This window comes from Urocampus carinirostris, chromosome 12 (assembly GCF_059441175.1).
Source record: "Urocampus carinirostris isolate Australia breed hairy pipefish chromosome 12, RoL_Ucar_1.0, whole genome shotgun sequence".
Taxonomy (NCBI): Eukaryota; Metazoa; Chordata; class Actinopteri; order Syngnathiformes; family Syngnathidae; genus Urocampus; species Urocampus carinirostris.
In genome coordinates this window covers 33,086,537-33,110,762 of record NC_142360.1, presented here as the reverse complement: position 1 = coordinate 33,110,762, position 24,226 = coordinate 33,086,537, and the positions used below count along the sequence as shown (strand labels likewise).

The 24,226-nt window shown below is 39.8% G+C and overlaps 1 protein-coding gene across 1 annotated transcript; it reads left to right on the top strand.

The window, feature by feature from the left end:
* Window positions 1-1,883: 1,883 nt before the first annotated feature.
* dhcr24 (24-dehydrocholesterol reductase) lies at window positions 1,884-20,906 on the top strand. The gene is made up of 9 exons (XM_088350294.1): window positions 1,884-2,298; window positions 4,727-4,882; window positions 4,962-5,067; window positions 5,429-5,547; window positions 7,744-8,007; window positions 10,890-11,033; window positions 13,623-13,820; window positions 17,130-17,308; window positions 18,494-20,906. The coding sequence occupies exons 1-9, from the start codon at window positions 2,065-2,067 to the stop codon at window positions 18,645-18,647; spliced, it is 1,554 nt and encodes a 517-aa protein (XP_088206420.1). The 5' UTR covers window positions 1,884-2,064; the 3' UTR covers window positions 18,648-20,906.
* Window positions 20,907-24,226: the final 3,320 nt, after the last annotated feature.

The following is a 24,226-nucleotide window of genomic DNA, read 5'->3' as shown; positions in this document are numbered from 1 at the left end:
ATCGTAGTAATCAGCGAATGCATACTTCTCATTTTAGCTTGGAGTAATTGGAGCTTTGCTTACCGTTTCACTGGCAGACTTCTGGCTGCTTTGTCCGAGTTGGTCATCAAAGGGGAAGTTTACCCGTTATCGTGTACAGTGTGTGTTCCTTTTTTGCCTTCGGATCATTTTAGGTATGTGATTGTGACTTTTACTCTCGTATTTTTCGTTGCTTGTCTTGCAATTAATAAAATATTGTCCAGATAGCTCACTGTCAGTGTGTGGGGTCCCCAGGGCTTTCAGTTGTGTTTGGTCTAGGTTAGCCCTGTTAGCAGTCGGCTTGCTGGCCAGCCTGCCGTGCTCATTGCTTCTTCTCCCGGCTGGGTTTGTGTTTGTTGCAGCCGTGGCACGCCTTATCCTGGCTGCTTACTTCATTATTCGGTCAGCCACCTTCCTGTTTTTTTCCCTGCAGATCAATCCCAGTTCGTCTTTTATACCAGCCGGCTAGCCTACCTGCTGGTTTAGCCCAAGTTAGCTCTCTGCGTGTTATTTTTGCCAAGTTGGACCCATTTTGGCTGCTCGCCATTAGTTGTACCATTGCTGCACCCACCAGCGACACAACACCTAGCCATTCTCCACGAAAACTACTAAAACTTGGCTTGAAACACTCAAAACTTTTTCGACTAGTTAACATGTGAACCAATGGGGTGACTGGCTTGCAAGGGTGCTGGTGTGCTTCACATGACATCAGAGCTTAGAAGACGAGACAGACTGTCTTCAAAATGCAATGTTTCGAAAAATAATTTGAATGTACTGATATATAGTGTTTGATTTCTAACTATAAAAATGTACCAAACGTTTACCAAAATGTTCGAATTAATAATCGGACTCTATTAACCAAACACGACGTACATTCACCCGACAATCATGCGTGCTCGTTTTTTGAGAGAGAAGAAAAAAAAAGATCAAACAGCGGGTTTATTCACAACAGCAGATGTAAGTGTGCCCTCCCGAGACGACTTTCCCACCTCGATTTTTCCAGGATCATTTATACATTTCAACAAACATATCAAAAGACATCCCACCCTTCTCCAATTTGCTATGGGTGTCTGCAACTAGCTATAGCTTTCTTCTTGTTGGCCATCTTCTCCCCGCACAACGGCACGCCGGCTCCTCCCATGGGCGTGCCAGGGAAGCCCCCCCCCCTGGGCTTCACCACCTCACCGAAGAGTGTTGCGGTGTCTGGAATGCTCAAAACAACACCGAGCGTTTTTACGTCATCGTGGCCTTTCTGCGTCTGGATGTGCTGATTATCTTATCAGCCTTAGTTCCCGCTGTTCCTGTAAACAACATTTTCTACTAGGGTGCCCTGACCTCGCACCACAGCCCAGCCAGTGCATATCTTTTGCATTAAATGTAATTTGTATTCGATCGTATAAAATATTTTATAGTCAAATGTATAAAATCCTTCAATACCGATATAATGTATAGATGTTATGAAAAAAAGTACTATTTTCTCACATATGAAGGTTTTCGAATTTGGGAATCCCTTTAAATCTGTATTGACTACTTACACACACAGCTAAAGGTTGTTGTTTAAAAAAAAAAAACATTAGAAGTAATTCAGAATAATATCTTTAATAATTCAACTCCCCATCAACACGTTTTTTTCAATATTTTTATATTTACGAAACAAACGTAAAAAAAAAAGGAAAAAAGAAAAAGAAACTGGAGGGCGGGATGGTGTGACTGTTATATCGGGCTCTGATTGGCCCAAGTGCGGTAAAACAGCTGAGCGACATTTGGATTTCCCCAAGCTTTCGACCAATTGTGGCGACGTGTCTGCTTTTCGTCCAGCCTCTAATGCGAGTCCTCCAATGGGTGTCGCTCAGTGGGCGCGGCTTCATGTACAGAGAACACCACTGGCCTACCACTGGTGTAGGGTGACCCGTGCTGTAATTTGGCACTTTTACAAACCAATCTCAGTGAAAACGGACATTTTTTCATGCAATAAGAAGAACTTTTTGGGGTGTCGAACAGCTGCTTTCAGGGCAGGACTCGGCGTCCTCCTACCAGGCGTGCAAGATGGAGTCGCTGCTTTGCCTCGTTTTTCTGCTCCTTCTTCTTCTTCTCCTGTGGGTCCAAGTGAAAGGTGTCGAGTACGTGCTGGTTCACCAGCGGTGGATTTTTGTGTGCTTGTTTTTGCTCCCCATGTCGGTTTTGTTCGACGTGTACATGTACGCGCGAGCCTGGATCATTTTCAAAATGTGCTCGGCGCCTAAACTTCACGAGGAGCGAGTGCGTGAAATCCAGCGACAGGTGAGCAAAACTTGGCGCATGCGCGTAACAGGAGAATAAGCATCAGGGGACCCTCATGACAGAATACCTCCATGCCCTTACAAACTGTCCTATTTTCCCTTACAAAATACAAAAAAAATCTTACACCTTTTTTTTTCAAACCTGTTTATGTAGTTTAACATGTTATATAGTATAGAATAGAATATACCTTTATTGTCATTGTTACAAAATGGGTTAACATATTGTGACAACGAAATTAGGCATGTCATTCCAGTTTCACACATTCACAGTGAGGTAAAAAGCCAAGAAGATAAAGGAACAGAGAAGATAAGGTTATAAAACAAGGAAGATAAGGCTATAGTTATAATTTACATGATATTTACACAAGAAATGTCGGCATGTAGGATGTTACATACAGTTGGTATCGTAATACAGTTGGTATATATTGTACACGTGTTTCGTTATATCATTCTGTACATATTCTTAATAAGAAAATAAAAACAGGAACAATTGTTACCAGCGTAACTAAAATATCCATTAATAACACTTTAAATTTAAATTTGTAAATAAATATATTTTTGGGAGGAAAAAAATACTTTGCATTTCTATTTTGTAAACCAAACCACAATATCAACCATTGATGCTTGTATTTTAAATTGCAAACAGACTATTTAACAGGGACAGAAACATATTAGGGCAGCACGGCGGCGCAGTGGTTAGCGCGTGTGCGGCACAGTTCTGAGGTTGTGGGAACCTCCTGCGTGGGTTCAAATCCAGCTACCAGCCTTACTGTGCGGAGTTTGTATGTTCTCCCCGTGCGTGGGTTTCCTCCGGGCACTCCGGTTTCCTCCCACATTCCAAGGACATGCATTTCAGGTGAATTGGCCAGTCCAAATTGTCCCTAGGTGTGACTGAGCGAGTGAGTTGTCTGTCCCCGTGTGCCCTGCGATTGGCTGGCGACCAGTTCAGGGTGTCCCCTGCCCACTGCCCGGAGATGGCTGGGATGGGCTTTTTTTGTAACTTAGTTTCTTATGTGTTTTTTCTCCCTCTTTTTTCAACACACAACAAAGAATGAGGGGGTGGGGCAGCAAAAAAAACGACAACACTGCAGTGTTTAGGAACATCTTCCATGTTCAAGTCATTCTTCGAAGTCCTGTCATTGGTCGTATGTGGTGTCCTTATTTTCCCTCTAGTCTTTTCCATTTTTCCATAAATTGGATCTCCTGGTTTCTCATTCAAAATGTGGTCCTCTCCATTGCAAATATTTCCTCCATGGTACACACCCACTACTCCACGTGGGGACATGTTTTAGTGATGGACTTAACTGCTAATAAGTACAACACCGCAGTAACAAAGTATTAAAATGTTATTTTAGAAATATGCGTTAAAATAGCAGCCATTTTGTGCCTTTCAGTAACAAAAGGTATCTCTCAGTTTCACAAAGGTTTAGGACATGAGTGGGCACACTTTTTGAGTGGTGGGCTGCATTGGGTTTAAAAAAAATGTAGCAGAGGGGCTGCGACACTAGATTAAGAAAATAGTTGCTTACAGAAAAATGTAGCTCGCTATTAGAATGTTGGCCTCAGGCACAGTACATCAACGCTTTGTGAAAAATAATTTTTGCCAAGGGTCACAGGAGACAAAATTGCCACATCAATAACATTATATTTTACTAGTAGTACTTTTTTTACTTTTTATTATTTTACTTTCACAATTTTCATCTGGTGGGCCAGATTAAACAGCCGGACAAGCTTTTTGAGGCCCGTGGGCCAAAGTTTTCCCACCCCTAATATAGGATAATCAGGGGTTGGGTAGGGTTACTTTAACTTGATTACTTTCAATTACTTTTGGATTACTCCAATACCAAAAATGCTAATAAAAGACAAAATAAACTAAATATGAATAAAATTACTAAATTTCGTGCAGGCTTGGGGAGTAACGGAATACATTGAACGGCAAAAATGATGTTGGCAAGCTGTTTGGATTTATTTTCATTTTGTTTCTGTCGCATGTTATGATAGTTTTGCCGGGGATCAAAGAGATCAAAGCCAGGAGAGAAAGCTTACCACGTGTTGTGAGTCAAAATTGTATTCATATTTAGTTTCTTTTGTCTTTTATTAGCATATTTGGTATTGGAGTAATCCAAAAGTAATTGAAAGTAATCAAGTTAAAGTAACCCTACCCAACCCTGAGGATAACAATACATTGTTCAATGTTTCAATCCCAATTTATGATGGGAATAATAGAAAACAAATTTATTTCACGCAAATGAAAAGCGTTTAGGAAAGAACAAGCACTGTAATGTCTCTTTGTGTGTACCATTGACTAGGACCAAATTTCATAGTGAGCAAGTACATTTAGAAAAAAAAAACAAGTTGGAACCACATTGCATTCGCAACTGCCGTCCGAGTTAAGTATCCAACCCTCAAGGACTCTGACCCGTTTTTAGGTGCGCAAGTGGCGGGAGGAGGGCGGCAAGGGCTTCATGTGCACTGGCCGACCAGGCTGGCTCACGATGTCCCTGCGGGTGGGCAAGTACAAGAAGACCAACAGGAACATCACCATCAATATGATGGACATCCTGGAGGTGGACACCAAAAGGGAGGTAGGGAGAAGACGCCGTGATACGATTACGAGGCGTTTATTTCGTCACACGTGACGAATCAATGCTGTTTGGTGTTCAGGTGGTGCGAGTGGAGCCCCTGGTCAACATGGGTCAAGTGACGGCACTCCTCGCATCTATTGGCTGGACTCTCCCTGTGCTCCCTGAGCTTGAGGACCTTACTGTGGGTACGTTGACTTCATCTCACGAGAATTATTGCCCGGGAGGAGATCGTGCAGTGGGTGGGTCGGGCGCCTGGGTCTCCCGTCCATCACGCCTTCCTGTTTGGCCTCGTCCCTAATACTATTAGAGGAGGAACGCTGGAGCTGCACAGATAGGGCGGAAATGGCCGAGGTGGAGGCACCCGGGGATCAAGTTTCATAATGGATTTCCTGATGCCATAAACTGCACGTCAACACCGCCTAATGTTTTCCCATCAGGCAGCTGAGCATTCGTTTACCCTGACGTCCGTGCAAGTGGCATCTGTTGTTGCGCTGCCAGAAATGAAATCAAGCCTCATTGTCAATAATTCCTCTTGTCTGTTCTCAGGTGGTTTGGTGATGGGCACCGGCATTGAATCTTCCTCTCACATTTACGGCCTTTTTCAGCACACTTGCGTGGCTTACGAGTTGGTGCTGGCGGACGGCAGCTTTGTGCGATGCAGTCAGGTGTGACGAGAGCACAAAACATGTCTAACACTTAGGAGGGTTTTTATTTGTCAATTCTGTCCTGTCTAACCCAGGGGTGTATATGTATACCACAGCCATATCCCCCTAGTGGGAGGTGGCTAGAGTCCTTTCTGACTCTTTTTGGAAGATTGATTCAGAGGAGGGAATTCCCAGCCCCCTCGCTCAACCCAACTGAGGTGTTGGGAGTCATTTGGTGACCAAACCCCCCAATTCCAACCCCTAATGCTGAACGCCAAACAGGGAGGCAACGGGTACCAATGTTTAAGTCTTAGGTATGACTCGGCCGAGGCTTGAACCTCAACCTCCCAGTCTCGGGGCGGGCGCCATACCCCCCAAGGCCACCGAGCTGGCCATAACCCAGGGGTAGGCAAGCCAAATTTGTTTTAAAAAATTGTCAGAGGAGCCAAGCCCAGAAGTAGGGTTCGTACGGGTGCTTGAAATTCTCGAAAGTGTTGTGTTTTCAAGGATTGTAAAGTGCTTGAATTTCGGTTGAAGTGCTTGTAAATGCTTGAAGTTGTTGGCATCTTTCTCAACAAGTCTGCTTGAAGATGACGCCCACACTGCTCTCTGGTAGCTTCCCTTTGCCATTGCATTTCTTCTTCCCTCGTGATTAACGGCAGCTGGTATTAGTTTTTATGGTATTAGTATAGAAAGAGTTATCGCTCCTTATGGGTGGTGCCCAAGGTGCATGATACATCTAAACAGGGCACTATAAAATGTTTATTAGTGCATGGATTACGTATCAATTGTGGTCATTCATTAAGCTCCAGATGAATTAAAAAGCCATGTGGCTTGGGTGCCGTACTTTGCCCACCTCAGGTCTAACTATTTCACACCCAAGCCTTACGAAATATTACCAACAATTAATTTCATTGTAATTTAATTATTACAATTCAAAAAAGATGCCATTTTTAGAATTAGCTCAAGTACTTTATACAAGTAATCAATGAGTCTCTACCCAAAGCACACTTTTTACGTTGAAAAAATATCAAGGTGCACAATCTGTAGAAATTATTAATTCAAACAAAAAATGTCCTCTCCACATTTAAATTGTCAAACAGGCAAAATATACATTTTTATTCTAATTTAAATGTCTTGAATATAATTTGTGATTGCAATAGCTCTGGAAGTAGTATCGGTAAATTATTTTTAAATTGACATTTAGGATTTTTTCAAAACTTGTATTTGTATTATTTTGAACTTGTTTTTCCCTTAGTTTTGCGAGAAGTTTAACCATTTTGATTTTTTTTTTTAATTAAGAAAAATTTACTCTTATAATGAGTAAAATTATATGACATTTGTACACGAACTAGTGTGCTGTGAGACTGTCTCTTGTGCCACATAAAATCATCCTCTTTCACTTCTCGCTAGAGGTAATATCGGGCCTAAAAAATCCAGCCCGGCCCAACCAGATGTTTTGAAATTCCTGATGTCATACTAATGCCCGCAGGAATATGGTTGATTGCAATTTCCTACGGAGAAATTCGTTTTAATTTATTCTTATTTTATTCTATCACTGCTTGAAAACAGTGTTTTCTGACCTATCTATGGGGCCTAGCGTGTTTTTCTGTGGTAGCTTTTTAGCATGGTAGTTGTTGACTATAGTAATTGCGCACTGTATGTACACATGCCAACCCACGTTATATGTCATGTGTAAAAGTTCTGTTAGCAATAATGCTTAGTTTCAGTGTTGCTATTTTTACTTGATAAGAAAGAAAACAACATTTGCTGTCAGATTAGCCTATGGTAGGACATCTCCACATTGTAAGACGTTTCCCGCTTGTTTTAAACCCCAAACTAGCCGGAGCAGGGCAGATTAACTTAAACATTTTTATTTGTGAGTACTCAAAAGTAGCAGGAAGGGTGCTTCTCCAAGGATGTGGGGTGCTTTGCACAAAAGAGGGGGCTTAAATCCATTGTCATATAAAATAAACAGAGAACAATGACTGGTGAATACTTGGGAGAGAGAAAAAGTCAGCGAGAGAGAAGCCTGGCCTGAACCTGAACGTAATGTTTGCCATTTTAGGCCTGACCTTAGACTTAAGATCTTATATGTACTTCTCACATTATTTCTATTATTTTAGACATGGTACAAAGATAAAGAAAACATTTAATAAGTACTGTGTTCCGTTTAAAAAAAAAAAAAAAGATCTAAAATGTGTTTTTAACCACCAGGAAGAGAACTCAGACCTCTTCCACGCTGTGCCGTGGTCCTGCGGCAGTCTTGGCTTCCTGGTTGCGGCCGAGATCAAAATTGTACCCGCTAAGTCCTGGGTGAAGCTGCGCTACGAACCCGTGCGAGGCCTGGAGAATATCTGCCGTCGCTTCGCTGATGCGTCCCGCGACAAGAGCAATGACTTTGTGGAGGGCATCCAGTACTCCCTGGATTCGGCAGTGGTCATGACGGGCAGCATGAGCGAGCACGCAGAGTCCGACAAGGTATGACCAAATTTGTTTTTTGGGCTTTTTACGTTTAGAAAATCCAGAGTTTTGTTATATGCCGTGCTGATTCTTGTCAGTCATCTTTTCCATGTAGTGCAGGGAACGACAACAAAAAGCTAAGAAGCCTGCATACAGGTTCTGAAAATAGCTCATGATGAGTCATTGTGATTTTCTAGGACATATGATTTCTAATTGCCTTGAGAAATCATTGACATGATAAGTGTTTTTGACTACATGATGAGTTCTTGCAAAATTATTTTTAGAATTAGCCCAAGATTTAAATGTGTTTTTCACTCAGTGCCCTTAACCCTTCTTTTGTGTTTGCTTAGGTAACACACCCCATGTTACCTGTTACTTAAATCAGCTGTAAAATACACTCAAACAATAATACATCATCACATTTTTTCTCATCTCTTGGTTACCTTGTTAGGCGTCCTTATCAATAAAGATATTGTTTTTTTTTTTTTTCCCCTGGGCTTTTTTTCTGTCAGTATATCTTGGTTATTTGGGGTTTAGGGGGGCAGAACCCCAGAAAAGTGAAAGTCCCCAAGTGGCTACTTCCGTTCATAAAAACCCCCAAAGGTTAAACTTATCGAGATAACGTCCTTACTGACTGAGAGAGGAGAGAGCAAGTAGAAAATGGTTAGATGTTAAAGGTACACTTGTGTGTATACAGTATATGTGTATATATATATATATATATATATATATATATATATATATATAGTGCAGAAAATAAGTATTTGAACACCCTGCTATTGTGCTATTTCTCCCTTTTAGAAATCATAGAGGGGTCTGAGATTTTCATCATAGGTGCATGTCCACTGTGAGAGAGATAAACTAAAAAGAAAAACCCAGAAATCACAATGCACAATTTTTTTAACGATTTATTTGTGCTATACAGCTGCAAATAAGTATTTGAACACCTGAGTATCAGCTAGAATTCTGACCCTGAAAGACATGTTAATCCACCCATTAGAAGTCCAACTGCACTCCATGTATAATCCCGAATCAGATGCACCATTTTGAGGCCATTAGCTGCATAGAGAAACATGTCCACCCTATACAATCAGTAAGACTTTAACTTGTAACATGGCGAAGACCAAAGACACCAGAGACAAAATTGTACACCTTCACAAGGCTGGAAAGTGCTATGGAGCAATTGCCAAGCAGCTTGGTGAAAAGAGGTCCACTGTTTGAGCAATCATTAGAAAATGAAAGAAGCTAAACATGACAGTCAAACTCAATCGGAGTTCAGCCCCAAGCAAGATATCACCTCGTGGGGTCCCAATGGCTCTAAGAAAGGTGAGGAATCAGCCCGGAACTACACGACAGGAGTTGGTCAATGACCTGAAAATAGCTGGGACCACCCTTTCCAAGGTTACTGTAGGTAATACTCTTAGACGTCATGGTTTGAAATATGATGAATTTCAGACCCGGAAATGATTTCTAAGTGGGAGGAACAATTCTACTTCATTTGGCGTTTCTTCTTGTAATTCGTTCGTTTCGCCACATTCTTTCCGATTACAAATAAACAGACTCGTAACATTATTCCCAATGTTTGACACTTTTTCTATGATGAGGGTCTGTTAGTGCTAGTTTTATTCATGCACAAAGCGTGAAGTTACATTAAACTTGCTTCTTCCTCGACACATATATTCCTCGGGTCCTACGCTTACTTGTACTGCTCGGGTGCCCCTGGCGGCCGTTAGAAAAAAATGCATAAATTGGCCACAATATTCCATAAGCCGGAGGGTTATACCTTGGGGAAAAAAGTTTTCAGTAATCTTGTTTTTATAGCCTGGTCGAAACTGACCATAACAATTCAAATGTAACCATTTAAACCAGAGCATTTTATAATGTAGCAAAAAAAAACAACATGTTTTATTCTATTTTATTGAAATAGACATTCCTAACAAAGTAAATAAGCCTCGATGCCAATCTAATTGGTCTTTTTAATGCTTTTAAAGTCCATAAAAGGTCAGTAGCGACCCTATCACTAAAGGAGGGTTATACAAGGCAGATGTTTAGCCGCTGACTGAACCTATTTTAACTCTACTTGGTAATAAAAAAGTAATAACAGGTTCTTATTTTAGGTTAGTGAGCTAATCCTTAACTTAAAAATGGCTTTAAGCGTCAAAAAGGTTGGTAACTTCTGATCTAGTGGTTAACTACAGTCGATTCCATTATTGATGTCCAATGATATAATCTCTTAGTGAAGGTAATGCTTTTTTTTTGCTACATTTCTAGAATTTTAAAGTAAAGGTGCAATGGCCTTTCATTTGTATTCTTCACATTGTAATTAAAGTTATTCGAATGTGTGTTTTTTATAAAGAATAACCACTAATAATTGTAGTTTTATTTTTATTTTATTTTTTAAAATCTTGAACCATGAGGATATTTTAATTTTGTTCACACATTTCCTTGCTTTTTTCTTTAGAATCTTACTAGCTCAGTGATGTAACCTTCAGTAGTGAACGTAGTTATTGTGAAAACAAAAACTCTGTTTACAGAACCCCAGAACACCTCTTGGCACAAAGTACAACTTTTTGGGTAACTAGAATATCATTGTCTCTATATAGTCATTCATTACAACATACTGTACATTGTTTACAATGAGATTCTACACGGCACTGCAGGATAAACATGTAATATGTTGATTTATAAAAAAAACTGATTCAAAAGTAGGAAAACCCCTTATTTGTGCAAAGAACAAAAATAATCACCAGGTTGTGCTGCAACTCAATTGAATGTGCTACTCCTCATGTTTATGGCGCCAAAGGCTACTTGACATTGAACATGGAAGTTTTGAATAACAACCAAAGTAAAATGTACCACATAACACAACACTGCATTTAAAAAATGTTTTGTTTCGTCAGATCAATAGAATCGGCCTGCATTTCAAACCTTGGTTCTTCAAGCATGTGGAGGGCTACCTGAAGGACGACAAGGTTGGAGTAGAATACATCCCCCTCAGGCACTACTACCACAGACACACACGCAGCATCTTCTGGGAGCTCCAGGTACAAGATCAGTTGCGTTTTCAGGAACTCTGTGTAAAATTAATTTCTTAAAAGACCACCCCTCGAATCCCAACTTTTTTTCAAACAGTTTTACAAGTTTTCAAGGGTGACTCAGATATTGTGTTTTAAATCTACATAGACATTAGGGGTGGGATGATATGCTTTGGTCACAATCGGATTGTATCACGATAATTTAGTGCCGATTGGATTTATATCACGATTCTTGATAATTGCGATTCTACAAGTATTGCGATTTGTTAAAATTGATGATTGCGATTTAATTTTCTTTCCTCAAAAACAAGCAACTTTAATCATACACTTCTGGGACAATAGACTAGCAATGATATTCAAACAATCACATCAGTCTGTGTCAGTCAGTCCAGAAGCTGACATTTACTTCAACTCAGACAATGAGATCATAACATGACCACTCTACCAGAGATTAACAGTCACAAAATGTCACCAACTGAAATGTTAAGGTAACACAAATGTGTTCCTTCAATAATCCTATTAACAGTTAACACTGTAAGATGATCGTATAAAATATCGCCTCCAAAAGAAAAAAAAAACAGCACAAGTGTAAGCTATCAAAGTAAAATCAAGATCCTTTAATTTCAGCTTGTGCGTACACATTGCTGTCTGAGGTGGTGCTTTAAGGTGTTTAGATATATTGGATCTAAAATTTATGGACCAGCCTTGGTTCTCGTTGCTCGCTATCTTCCTCCATTTTGCTTTCCCGCATTTTTACATAACGGATACAACGTCACAACAATCGATATATATATATATATATATATATATATATATAAGATTTAATGCCATTTTACTGCCTTTTTGGGATTATATAATTTGAAGGACAAGCGACCCCGCGACAGCATGGTGCATTAATCACTCCAGATATTCTGCCCAGGCTGAAATAATTCTTTAAAATAATTCAGAAAGTAATTCAACACTGGGAAAACTTTGTACAGCTTGTCGGCTGAATCAATTGTGTCATTGTTATTCGAATGGAGGAACCTTCAAATCATTTGCTTCGGTTCCTTACCATGGTTTTGTTGAAATCTGGTGTGGAATCATCCTCTCACAATCCACTATGAAGCTAAGATTGGCTGTAGTACAATGCTAGTCATAAAACAAAGTCTCAAAAAGTGTTTTACTCTGTGACTCTCACTAGCTTCAATGCACTGCCTTGCTTTTGGGCAGCCTGCCAGGCTGTGCTTGCTGGGTTGACGTGGACTGGGATGCTTGAGGGTTTCAATCAATGTTATGCCACTCATCATCATTCTTACAACCTTTTACTTTCTTTACTCTGCTTTTGCCACAATAACGGGTGAGCTGTTGACCTGTTTCTTGGTCTCCCTGTAAATTAAGGATAAATATTACCATCAGTGTGTTTTTCATTACTGCAGCTGGGTATTGTGTACTTGTTTTTTTACCTAACCCTGCACGCTGTTGGATCGTGAAGGTGCCATCTGTGCTCACTGCACCAACTGTAATTGAAGGTTACGTTAGTACTTTGGACAGGGTCTCAAAGTGTTAAAAAAAACTCACTTCAAGTCTGATTATTGATTTAAATATAAAAATAAAGTTGATTTTATATTGCCAGCTACACAAAAACATTCATTGTCATCATTCTACATTTCCAGCTGTGCACGTTTACCTCTTTGCTACTAGTGCGGCCCACTAAGCCATTAGTTTGGTGCACGTGCTCTGGTGCAGCCACTTAATGGTGTGTTTAATAATGCATCGCGCTGGTCTAACACGTGTCCATCTGCTTGCCTCAGTGACGCCGTCTGCTGCGTTTGGATGCAATGTCTGACTGAGCTGCTGCTCCGCGTGAAGCTGAAGTCTTTCGCTCCCTAATTTTTACATTTGTGTGATTGGCATCTAGTTATTTACACTGATGCATCGAATTTCTGTCACAACGCGATCATATTTCTTTACTTACCTTTAAAGACTCAGCTGCAAAGAATGCTTTGGTAAAGAAGCAAAAACTTATTTGATACCAGAGGATTTTTTTTTTTTGCGTACTCTTCCTGTTACCTAAATGTGTGTAGCCCAAGAATCACCAACCTTTTTGAAGCAGAGTTCTACTTTTTTGTTACAGATTAATGTGAAAGCCTACCAGTTTGATATGCATTTCCAAAATAACAACTTTACGTGTTTTTACCAGGTTATTTCTATGGCACTGTTATTTTATTACCATTTTGTAGGGTTAAAATATGCATCGTCAACTGCTGAAACATCTGCCTTGCATAAGGGCACTTTTACATATATAAATTTTAGGCTAAATTTAAAAATTTTAAAAGAATTGTATTTAAAGACATTGAACATATATGCCAGTAAGAAATCAGATTTCCTAGGAAATCACAGCCAGCGGGCACCATCCTTAGTAACCCTTGGTGTATACAGATTGGCTGAATTGGAGGCTCTTCTCTTAGCCCCTTAGTGCTGCAATATTGTTCCTCGTTCTTTATAGAGGATCAGAAATCAATTTACATGTTTCTAGCTGAGTCTCCACAACTGACAAGCATGTTAACGAACAGTTCACCCTTTGACAAAAACTGTGGTTTCTTCACCTCCATCTAGGATATCATTCCCTTTGGCAACCACCCCGTGTTCCGCTGGGTCTTGGGCTGGATGGTCCCCCCTAAGGTTTCCCTCCTGAAGCTCACGCAGGGAGAAACTATCCGCCGTCTTTATGAGCAGCACCACGTCGTCCAAGACATGCTAGTGCCCATGAAACACCTGCAGGCGGCCATCACGTGCTTTCACGAAGACATCGAGGTAGAAGCATTTGGATGAGCCAATCATGTTTTGGGATTATTGTATGTAACAAACATCATATTTTTCACGTTCTTATCAATATGAGAAAATGATTGCAAAGTAGTAACAATTACCGTAAATTCCGGACTATAAAGTGCACCTGATTATAAGCCGCACCCACCACATTTTAAGAGCAAAACCGATTTTGTACTAACACAAGCCGCACCTGTATAAAAGCCGCATGCGCCCACATTTAAACATGTAACACAATCACAAAATTAGCCCAAACCCGGCTTTGAGTCCCGCGATTGTAACTGAATATAAAGTACACAGTCCAAAAACCACAGCCGGCAAAACAAACAGAAAATGATACCGGTACTTAAAGTTTGATGCAGACCTGCAGAGTCCGGGTACCCATTGAAACTAATCCAAGGAAAAAAAGTCTATATTTCCAAAGGTAAGAGTGGGAAAAATATATATCCACTATTGTCCGCCGGGACAACAGGTCTCACTCACCTTTACCCCACTTCCCGTCAGCCCGCGTTTGCTCTGCCCCTCTTTTTTAATTTGCAAAACATATCAGAATAAGTGTCTCAAATAAATACATTACAAAAATATACAGGCACAAATACATATTATACATCGGTTACACATATTTACAAAGAAAGACGGTACACCGAAGAGAGTTTTCAAAGCTTTAATTATAATATTATAACTTTCATCCCAAACCGTGCCTGTGAAGGGTAGCAAAACTCTACTAGCAACACGCTCGCAACACAGAACACGGGTCTGTTAAAAAATCATACCGTACTTGTAGAAATCACGGTAAACCGTCCTCATCTTCCTCCTTATAACTGACGTCATCAAAATCATCTTATGGGAAAGAGACTTTGTCATATAGACGTCGTCCCACGCTCCCTTATTCAAAAACACGCCAGCATCACACTCACAAAGTGAAGTTTACGTGCAGTAGCTGTTTCCTTCGTTATCGGACTGCTCGATTGTTTATAGCTTGAAAGCTACGTCAAGTGCCTTTCTTTTTGCAATTTGCATGATGAGGATATGTCTACGCTAATTTAATTTGTGCACAAACTAAGAAGTTGCAGTCTTCCTCGGCGCATATATTCCACCGGTCTAAATCTTACCTTTTGTACTTGAGCGCCGGTGGCGGCTGTTAGAAAAATTACGTAAATTGGCCGTATCACTGAATAAGCCGCAGGATTGAAGGTTTGGGAAACAAGTAGCGGCTTATAGTCCGGAATTTACGGTAACTTGAGTGTATACTCGCATATACACCTACATCGCATATAAGCCAACCCCCTAAAACTGATTTAAAATATCAACATACCAAAATAAATCAAACATGTCAAACTACCTGTGAAAGCTTTGGTCCTTTCATATTTCCCATCTATCTATACATATACCAAAGCCATATCCCCTTACTGGGAGGTGTCTAGATTCTAAACTCTAGAATCAAGAACACACTCACATTCATTCCCCTTTCCACTTCTCAACCTGACACAAAACATTAAGCCCACAGCACAACGAGGTGTGAGTTCCTGTGTCTTGAAACCCTTTATCAGCAGAGAAGCCCGACGGCATACACGGGTTTACTGCCTCTGCATTATATGTGTCGATATTAGAAATTCTTGATTATCCTTCGCCATTCACAACCATCCCTAGCACACACTCTGGCATCCATTAAATTAACTGACCGCTCATCCAGAGCGCATGTGACCCAATCCATCCAACCATATTTTGACCTTCCTCTCATTCTAAATCCCAACACTTTTCCACTACATACTCTTTTAGTCAAACTGCTTTCATCCATTCTTTCCACGTGTCCAAACCATCTCTGAACATTTTCAGCAACCTCTCTTAACACACCAGTTCTTTTCCTTAGTTCCTCTAACCCAGGGGCCAGGAACCTTTTTGACCCAAAGAGCCATACAATGCAAAAAATGTTTTAAAAAGAAATTGAGAGAGCCACATCATATATTTTCAGACAAAATTGAAAAAAAACTGCCAAACACGCTCCCTAGACAAAAGTCAATTCTTCAGCACATTTTATTTCACTGTGTGTCATTTGATGATTTAATCAAATGTATGAAATGATAATAATGCCAAATCCTGTGTCCCAAATCAATGTAAATATGCCATTTACAATTCAGTTAAGAGTGTTGAGGCAATTTTTTTTCCATGAAATTTAATAACGGTTTCAAAACAATGTGCATGCAAATTTCTTTTGTAAAAATGTCACAAATTACTGCAAACGATAAGCATATAATCATATTCACTTTCGGTGTAGACTGCACTGAGCGAGAGAGAGAGAGAAGGAAGTGCCTTGCGCGGTGTGCAGGGATCTGCCCACCTGTACTGCTCACCCAATCAAAGTCGTTTGCCAGCGTTTTCATTTATCAGTTTAAATGGTTTCTTATCGAACTTCTGCATTAAGTTGCTTTGGCTTTATATGGACTAAAATCGGGACGAAATCACTTGACTTTGGAACGCCACGGAGAGATGTGCAATAGTTACATTTTATTTCGGCGCCATATGTACTCATGAAAAAAGCCATATATGGCTCCCGAGCCGTAGGTTCCCTACCCCTGCTCCAACCCAACTGCTAAAAACCTTCTACCTCCTGCAACTTTACACCATTCAACAAAATCTCTAATCCACCAACCTCACCACCTCTCAAACACCTTATTACCTTACACCTGTCTGCATTCATCTTTGGCCTTCTACTTTTACACACTCTATCCAACTCAACTACTAAAGAACTCAGTCCTGCTCCAGAGTCAGCCACCAAAGCAATGTCATCTGTGAACAACAGTTGAATCACATGTAACCCACCCTCACACACTATACACTATACCATTGTTTTCCTGTTGGTTTGTTGTTTCTATATAATCCATTCCCTTCCCACGTACTGGCGACAGTTCGATATTGCTGACACACAACCAAAAATGCGCATATAAGCCGATCCTCTGATTTCAGTATTTTTTTAGAGTTCTAAATTTGGCTTGAATGTCAATATACACAGTACATTGTTTAAAGTAAGCTCTTAAACCCACTTTAATATGATTGCTTACTCTCAATGGCACATGATGCTTTCCTTGCCACCCAAACGTGACAAGAGGGTAAAACATCAGAAGGGAGTCTTCCTGTAGGTGACAAGATTTTGATCGGATTGCTTGAATAAAAAAAGATTGAATAAATAGATAACCCACTAAAATGAGAATTCAGATATTCGTGAACAAAACAAATCAGTGGTTTTATTGCTGATTTTACATGCTTTATTTTGTTTATTTATTTTTCTTGTACGTCCAGGTTTACCCTCTCTGGCTCTGCCCATTCCTCCTGCCACCCGGCAGGGGCATGGTCCACCCCCAAGGTGAAAAAGAGGAGCTTTTTGTGGACATTGGTGCCTACGGGGAGCCCAAAGTCAAACATTTTGAAGCTACATCATCAACACGGCGGCTGGAGAAGTTTGTCCGAGACGTCCACGGGTAACTCTTCAAGATTATTTTTCTCAATTGAAGCTGAAGCAATATACAAACAGCAAGAGTTTAATACAAGTTACATAATTTAATGTAATCCTATATTCAACATCATATATATGTCATAATCAATGTTCCCTCTAAGCTGCGTGTGTGCGCAATTGCGCACTACCCAGAGCTTTTCCGCGCACAAGAAAATTTAGCCAAGCTCTTAAAAATCAGGGCCCGAAATTGCTAATTAAGAAACGAATTAAGTCAAAGTTACAGTGCATGAAGGTAAAAATACACGGGTTGAGGAGAACGAAGTTGAGTAAAGTAAGTAGAGTTTTTCGAGAACCGGCTTCTTCGGCTCAACTCACTAAAAAGAACCGTCTCTTTCGGGTCCCAAACGGCTCTTCAGGTTGTTTTTGCTTCTTTAATCCCTACACGCCCAAATATTATAATATAATATTATTATTAAGGAAGGGAGGGAAATAGAACAAAAAAGAAAAAAAAATACCAAAATGAAAAAGTAGTGAAAAGCTAAAACAAATAGAAACAAAAGGAAGAGAAAAAAGAAGGAAAAATTCAGAAGAAGAAAAACAGAAAAAAAGAAAAGAAAGAAACAAAGGAAAAAAAGTAAATCGAAAACAAAAAGAAAAAAGTAACAGCTAGGAAGAAATAAACACAATGAGATTTTTTTAAGGGAATTAAAAAAAAATAGAAAAAAAAACAGGGACAAAGAAGAAAAAGTTTGTGTTGCATTCAAATAATTTCCAATTATACCAAGTCAATCTTGTTGCCAACATTGTACTTCCACTAAAAAAATGTGATTAAATACAGTTGTGTATCGTGCAACCGACTAAATAAGCCCCCAAAAATGTTAGTATTATGCGACAAAAGATAACAAGAAATTGAAATCTTGTGCAAGAATTTTTGTAAAAACAAAGGACGTTTGTAGGATATACAAGCTTTTCAATAATACATTAATAATGCAAACATTTTTTGCATTGTCGGAAACTCAGCAAAATATAACTTAATGTCAAGTTTTGGACATGTTTGATAACTAATTATCTTGCCACACTTGGGATTATGGTTGCTCACTGTTGTTTCAAGCGTTGCTCACTGACTCTGTGTGAACGCTCAGACCCGTGGAAAATTACAGGGAACATTGGTCATAATGTAAGATTTGTTTTTTGTGTTTCAATTTTGCAGGTTCCAAATGCTGTACGCAGACGTCTATATGGACCGCGATGAGTTTTGGCAAATGTTTGACGGACGGCTGTATCAAAAATTGAGACAGGAGCTGAGCTGTAAAGACGCTTTCCCGGAAGTTTATGACAAAATTTCTAAGGCCGCCAGACACTGATCTTATGCGGCTGCAGGTTGTTCAAACCCTATAGAACATTGACTGGTATTTTTAACTGACCACATAGAACGGTTCCCCCAAAATAAAACTGAAGCTGTACTTAACCCATTTAGAGTTTCAGCATAGTTTTGGTCTTTTTCTGAAGACGGCACTTTGAAGTTTTCCTCTCTACAGTTGAAAGCTTTTTAGGTACCGTATTTTCCGCACTATATGGCGCACCGGGCTATAGGGCGCACCCCCAAAAAATGACTTGTGGTCCTATATCTACCATACATAAGGCGCACCAGATTATAAGGCGCTACAATGGGAACGTGGACAAAACAGTCAGATAGTTCAGTCCAACTTATTACCCCCTTAACATTCCGAAAGCTTGCAAAGAAGCAAATACGTGTCGTAGATGCGTGCGGATGCGGTGTCCGTACGATGTCACTCAAATGCATCGTTCCAAATATCATTCGGAAGGTTAAAGTCTTGGGATTCAAGAAATGCCAACCATTCCTTAGTTTCTATTTTCTTTTTCGCTCGCAACTTTACTGTGCATATGACAATAAACACTTGGAATTGAGTTTAATTTAAAAATAGACACTCCATTCCATCCATTATCTGCACCGCTTATCACAGAAACATTGAGTTCAGTCTGAAACAAGATACTGGGAAAATATATAGCCGGAGTAGCTCACCGAAGTCGTTGTGTTCAATAATAATGTGCAACCATGGTCCTCTTATATCCGTGAGTGTAGTAAATCCAGGAGAGTAAAATATTTACAAATACAGTAGAGAATAGTAAAATACTGTTATCTCTATGGCGTAGTTCTATTGCAGGCTTTGTTTTGCCCCTTTAGCCAATGCGAGCCTGTAAATGATAAAAAGGATTCGCCCCCTTTACCTCCGAATAACTTTAGCCAATAGTGATCGATTCAAATGATGATTGACACATTGGAGCCAATGAAACACCGGTATATAAATCCCAGCATACACCGCGGACTACTTCGCATTCGGGGGGAAATCTAGTCGGCGGCTGCTTATATTAGTTGAAAAGACTTTGCGACTTAATATTGATCCATATATAAGGCGCACTGTATTATAAGGCGCGGAAAATACGGTACTATTGGCACTGAATAATGGAAATTTGAATACAAACAAAAAAACAGATTTTGTGTCCGACTATTTTTTTCTCCCCACAAATTTGCCTGGAAAATTAATGTAGCAGGTTGACAGGATTATAGGCCAAAGCCATCCTGAGCTCCACCTCAAATTTGACAACAATACTACAAGAAATGAGTATTTTACACAAGTTTCCCTAAGGAGAGGTCCAGGCGGACCAAAAGTGCCATTTGAGTGTCCATTTGAAAAAGGCTGCTATTCTGGAATGCTTCAACATACAAAAATTACCTTGTGCTCTTACTGAAAGGTAAGACTTTGGGCTTTCTGATACACCTTCCAGAGTAGAAACAAATCCTGGATGTCAGACTTTTTGGACTAAATTTAATACTAGGATACTTTTAACTAGAGCCTTGTTGACATAATATGATCATTTATGATGGATCATAAAATTGTGACAGACATTTATAAGGCTGAAATTGTGAGTTCCATATTTTTGTATGATAGCCTTTGACTGAAATGCTCACGGTGCCTGCAAAAATGATCTTATAATGTTTGGTATCATTCGAATCTGCGAAAACTGACCATATATAACATGGTTTGAAGTTGTTCCGTTCATATTAAATTTCTCTCTGCCATGCCGCCTTTGGCGCACGAGTGGGTGAAGAAATGGGAACAGATGAACATGCTTTTGCTGTGAAGCGGAGTTGTTGCCTCTTTATATTGCATTATTATTGTGTCTGTGATCATTTAACTTCAAATTCTCAATTGTTTTTAGTTTTGTCCTTATATATATATATATATATATATATATATATATATATATATATATATATATAATTATTATTATTATTATTCTTTTGTTTTATGAGCCAGACTATATATTTTAAGATAAAATCCAACAAAGCCACTCTCCATATAAAACCTAATTCTTCAGTACATTTTATTTCACTGTGTGACATTTGATGATTTTATAAAATCTATGAAATAATAATTCCAGAGTCCGTGTCCTATATAAATACAAATATCCCACTTAAAATGTGTCTCCCTCCTGCAGTTACTTGTTGATGTTCATTTTGACTGTCATTTTTGTACTAAAAAACTTTCAAAACAATGTGCAAGCAAAGTTCATTTGTAAGAATGTCACAAAATGCTGCAAACAGGTATACCAACACATTTACCTTTAGTGCAAACGGCAATGAGGAGAAGTAGTGCGTGTACTGTGTGTATAACTCCACCCATTCCTAACCTCCCTCATATCTTTGAGATATAATTTCGCCCTCTGTTCCTGTCTGGAGCCTTCGCTCTGAAAATGCTGGTCTACTAGTGATCTCAAGAGCCAAGAAGAGATTCGCAGGTTCGAGAGCGTTCTCTATTCGGGCCCCGGTGTTGTGGAATGCTCTTCCCCCTGAGATTCGATCTGCAACCTCAGTCGAACTGTTTAAATCTAGGCTTAAAACACACTTTTATTCTATAGCATATGAATAACCTATATTTTATGTTGACAATATCTGTGCATTATTTGTCATTGCAACATCCATTGCAGCCTGGTCATCCTGGAAGGGGATTACCTCATGTGCGGTCCCTTCTCAAGGTTTCTTCATTTTCCTTATGTTGAGGTTTTTGAGTTTTTCCTTGCCCTCATGTAGGTTTTACATCAGGGGTTGGTGTAATAATTAATGTAATAATAATGGTTTGCAATAATCTGTGGTCTGTGCAGCACTCTTTGTGATTAAGGGCGGAACATAGGGGGAAATTATATCTGAAAGATATGATGGAGCAAGTCCATGCATGATTTTTTTATTCTACCAACAGAACCTTAAAGAAATCACATCTTAAGCTAACAGGGGTCATGTGATCAAAGTTTCTTGCCTTAGTTAAAAGCCTCGCTGCAGCATTTTGTACCAGCTGAAGGCTCTTGATTTTGAACTTCGGGAGACCGGAGAGTAGGGCATTACAGTCATCGAGACAGGAAGTAACAAACGCATGAATTATGATTCAAATTGAATCGTTTCTTGTACATGATTCAATTGTTTGTTTGTTTGTACATGATTCAAATTGAATCGTTTCTCGGGCGCCGTCACGAATGGCAGCCACTCCAGCAGCTCCCGTGTTATTTTCGATTGTTCTCAGCTCAGGGAGGTTGCTGGAAAAGTGAATTTCCCTTCGGGGATGAATAAAGTATCTATCTATCTATCTATACAAATAAACATGACTGTATTCAACTGTGCATACAACTGAAAATGCTTCTATCTACACTCTTCTCTTTTATTTACAATTCCTTTAATATTAGATTCCTGATTGATAAATGGCCACTAGAGGGAACCATTGTATTTTTAACCTGTCTCTTCCATTTTTGTAGAGCACCGTGAATTGTTTTTAAATCCGACTCCCCTGCAAAATATTCCCCTCCTCGCGTGAACGTGGGCTGCGCTTTCCACAAAAGCGATCGTATTCTATGTAATGAGGTTAATAAAACAAGAAAGCGATCATAGTCTCTACAGTGCGTTTTATTAAAACAATAAAGCACGACCGTAGTCTATATAATGCGTTTATTAAAATGGATGCAAACGTCACCAACACTGTTGACGAATCAATGTGCGCTATAATATCCACGATCACAGTTAATTGTACACAAGTAGCCATTATTTGATGAACTACAATAATAATAATAATAACAATAGCCTTATTGTAATGCATTTTTATTGATAATCAAACCCTGGTTTTATTGGATCCTGTGGTGTAAACAAATGTTTTTTAATTTAAAATCTGACTTACTTACCTATACTGTTTCTAAAGTAAAACACACTTTAAACACATTATGTTTTGTGGCTTTGGGATCCAACTATAAATGAATACCTCCACTTTGTGATGTGTTACTGAATAGGTGTTCGACAAATCTAGTTTGTTTTTATTATTACTATTATTAATAATAATAGTGATACAATGAGATGTGGGCAGCACGGCGCCGCAGTGGTTAGCGCGTGTGCGGCACAGTTCTGAGGTAATGTGATCGAACCTCATGTGTGGAGTTTGCATGTTCTCCCCGTGCTTGCGTGGGTTTGCTTCCGGCACTCCGGTTTCCTCCCACATTCCAAAAACATGCATGTCAGGTTAATTGGCCTAACAAAATTGTACTTAGGTGTGAATGAGCGAGTGAGTTGTCCGTCTCTGTGTGCCCTGAGACTGGCTGGCAACCAGTTCAGGGTGTCCCTTGCCCACTGCCGGAAGATAACTGGGATGGGCTCCAGCACCCCGCGACCCTACTGAGGATGAGTGGTGCAGATAATGGATGGATGGATGAGAAATGTCTAAAACGCTGCAAAATCACTGTGCTGACATATTGACGTCAAAGTCGGTTACCCTAGAAATCAAAAGTCTATATCTCAACCAGGGTCCAGAGTCCAATTTTGGCAGGTAAAATGCCTGCCAAGGGAAATGGATGACTTACCGTGAAGACTTTGGATTTCCCTGTGTCTTTAAGTGTGGCACAAGGAAGTTGCACATTAAAATAACCGGTGTTGATTTTAGATTTAAAGGTACATATTAACAATACCTCAGTGAACACATTATTCCTTTTACAGAGTGTAAAATTCACACTGAACATTGAGTTAAATTGATTTGTCTTTTTCTGAACATCTATCCTAACTATAGGTTTGTGTGTCAAGTTAAGTTTTAGAGTCAATTTTAAACAAGCTGTCGTGTTTAAAGTACACTGCATTAAGTAGTGTGAGTCAATTACACAGCGTGAAAAGTCACACTTTTTTTAAGTTAAGACATTGCTTTTGCAGTGTTAAGCCAATTGTTCCTATTTAAACACTCCATTGTTGTGTAAAGCTCTCATCTCTCATTAGCCGTACCGCTTATCCTCAGTAGGGTCGCGGGGGGGCTGGAGCCCATCCCAGCAATCATCGGGCAGTGGGCAGGGGACACCCTGAACTGGTTGCCAGCCAATCGCAGGGCACACAGGGACAGACAACTCATTCGCTCATTCACACCTAGGGACAATTTGGACCGGCCAATTCACCTGAAATGCATGTCTTTGGAATGTGGGAGGAAACCGGAGTGCCCGGAGGAAACCCACGCAAGCACGGGGAGAACATACAAACTCCGCACAGAAAGTCTGGAGCTGGATTTGAACCCACGACAGGTTCCCATGACATGAACTGTGCCGCACAAGCGCTAACCACTGCGCCGCCGTGCTGCCCTTGTGTAAAGCTGATCATGCAAAAACACAATTATACATGGCTTATACACATTTATTTTGGGTAAACTTCAAGTTTGAATAACATGAATGCACACAGATTTATCACCGGTTCCGTGGGTCATATGGGGTTTGGCATTTTTTTCCATTTGGTCTAGCAAGTATAGTTTCAAACCGCATACTTTGGTATTCTGAATTATATTCTTTGATAAACAGAATCTTGAATTCATGCACAACTTTTATCTAAAGTCTGATATTTAGCCTCCATCACTTC

Coding starts and splice junctions, on each gene's coding strand:
- dhcr24 (XM_088350294.1), top strand. CDS start 2,065: ATGGAGTCGCTGCTTTGCCTCGTTTTTCTGCTCCTTCTTCTTCTTCTC. Junction 4,883..4,961: donor AGGTGGACACCAAAAGGGAG/GTAGGGAGAAGA, acceptor TTTGGTGTTCAG/GTGGTGCGAGTGGAGCCCCT. Junction 5,548..7,743: donor GCTTTGTGCGATGCAGTCAG/GTGTGACGAGAG, acceptor TTTAACCACCAG/GAAGAGAACTCAGACCTCTT.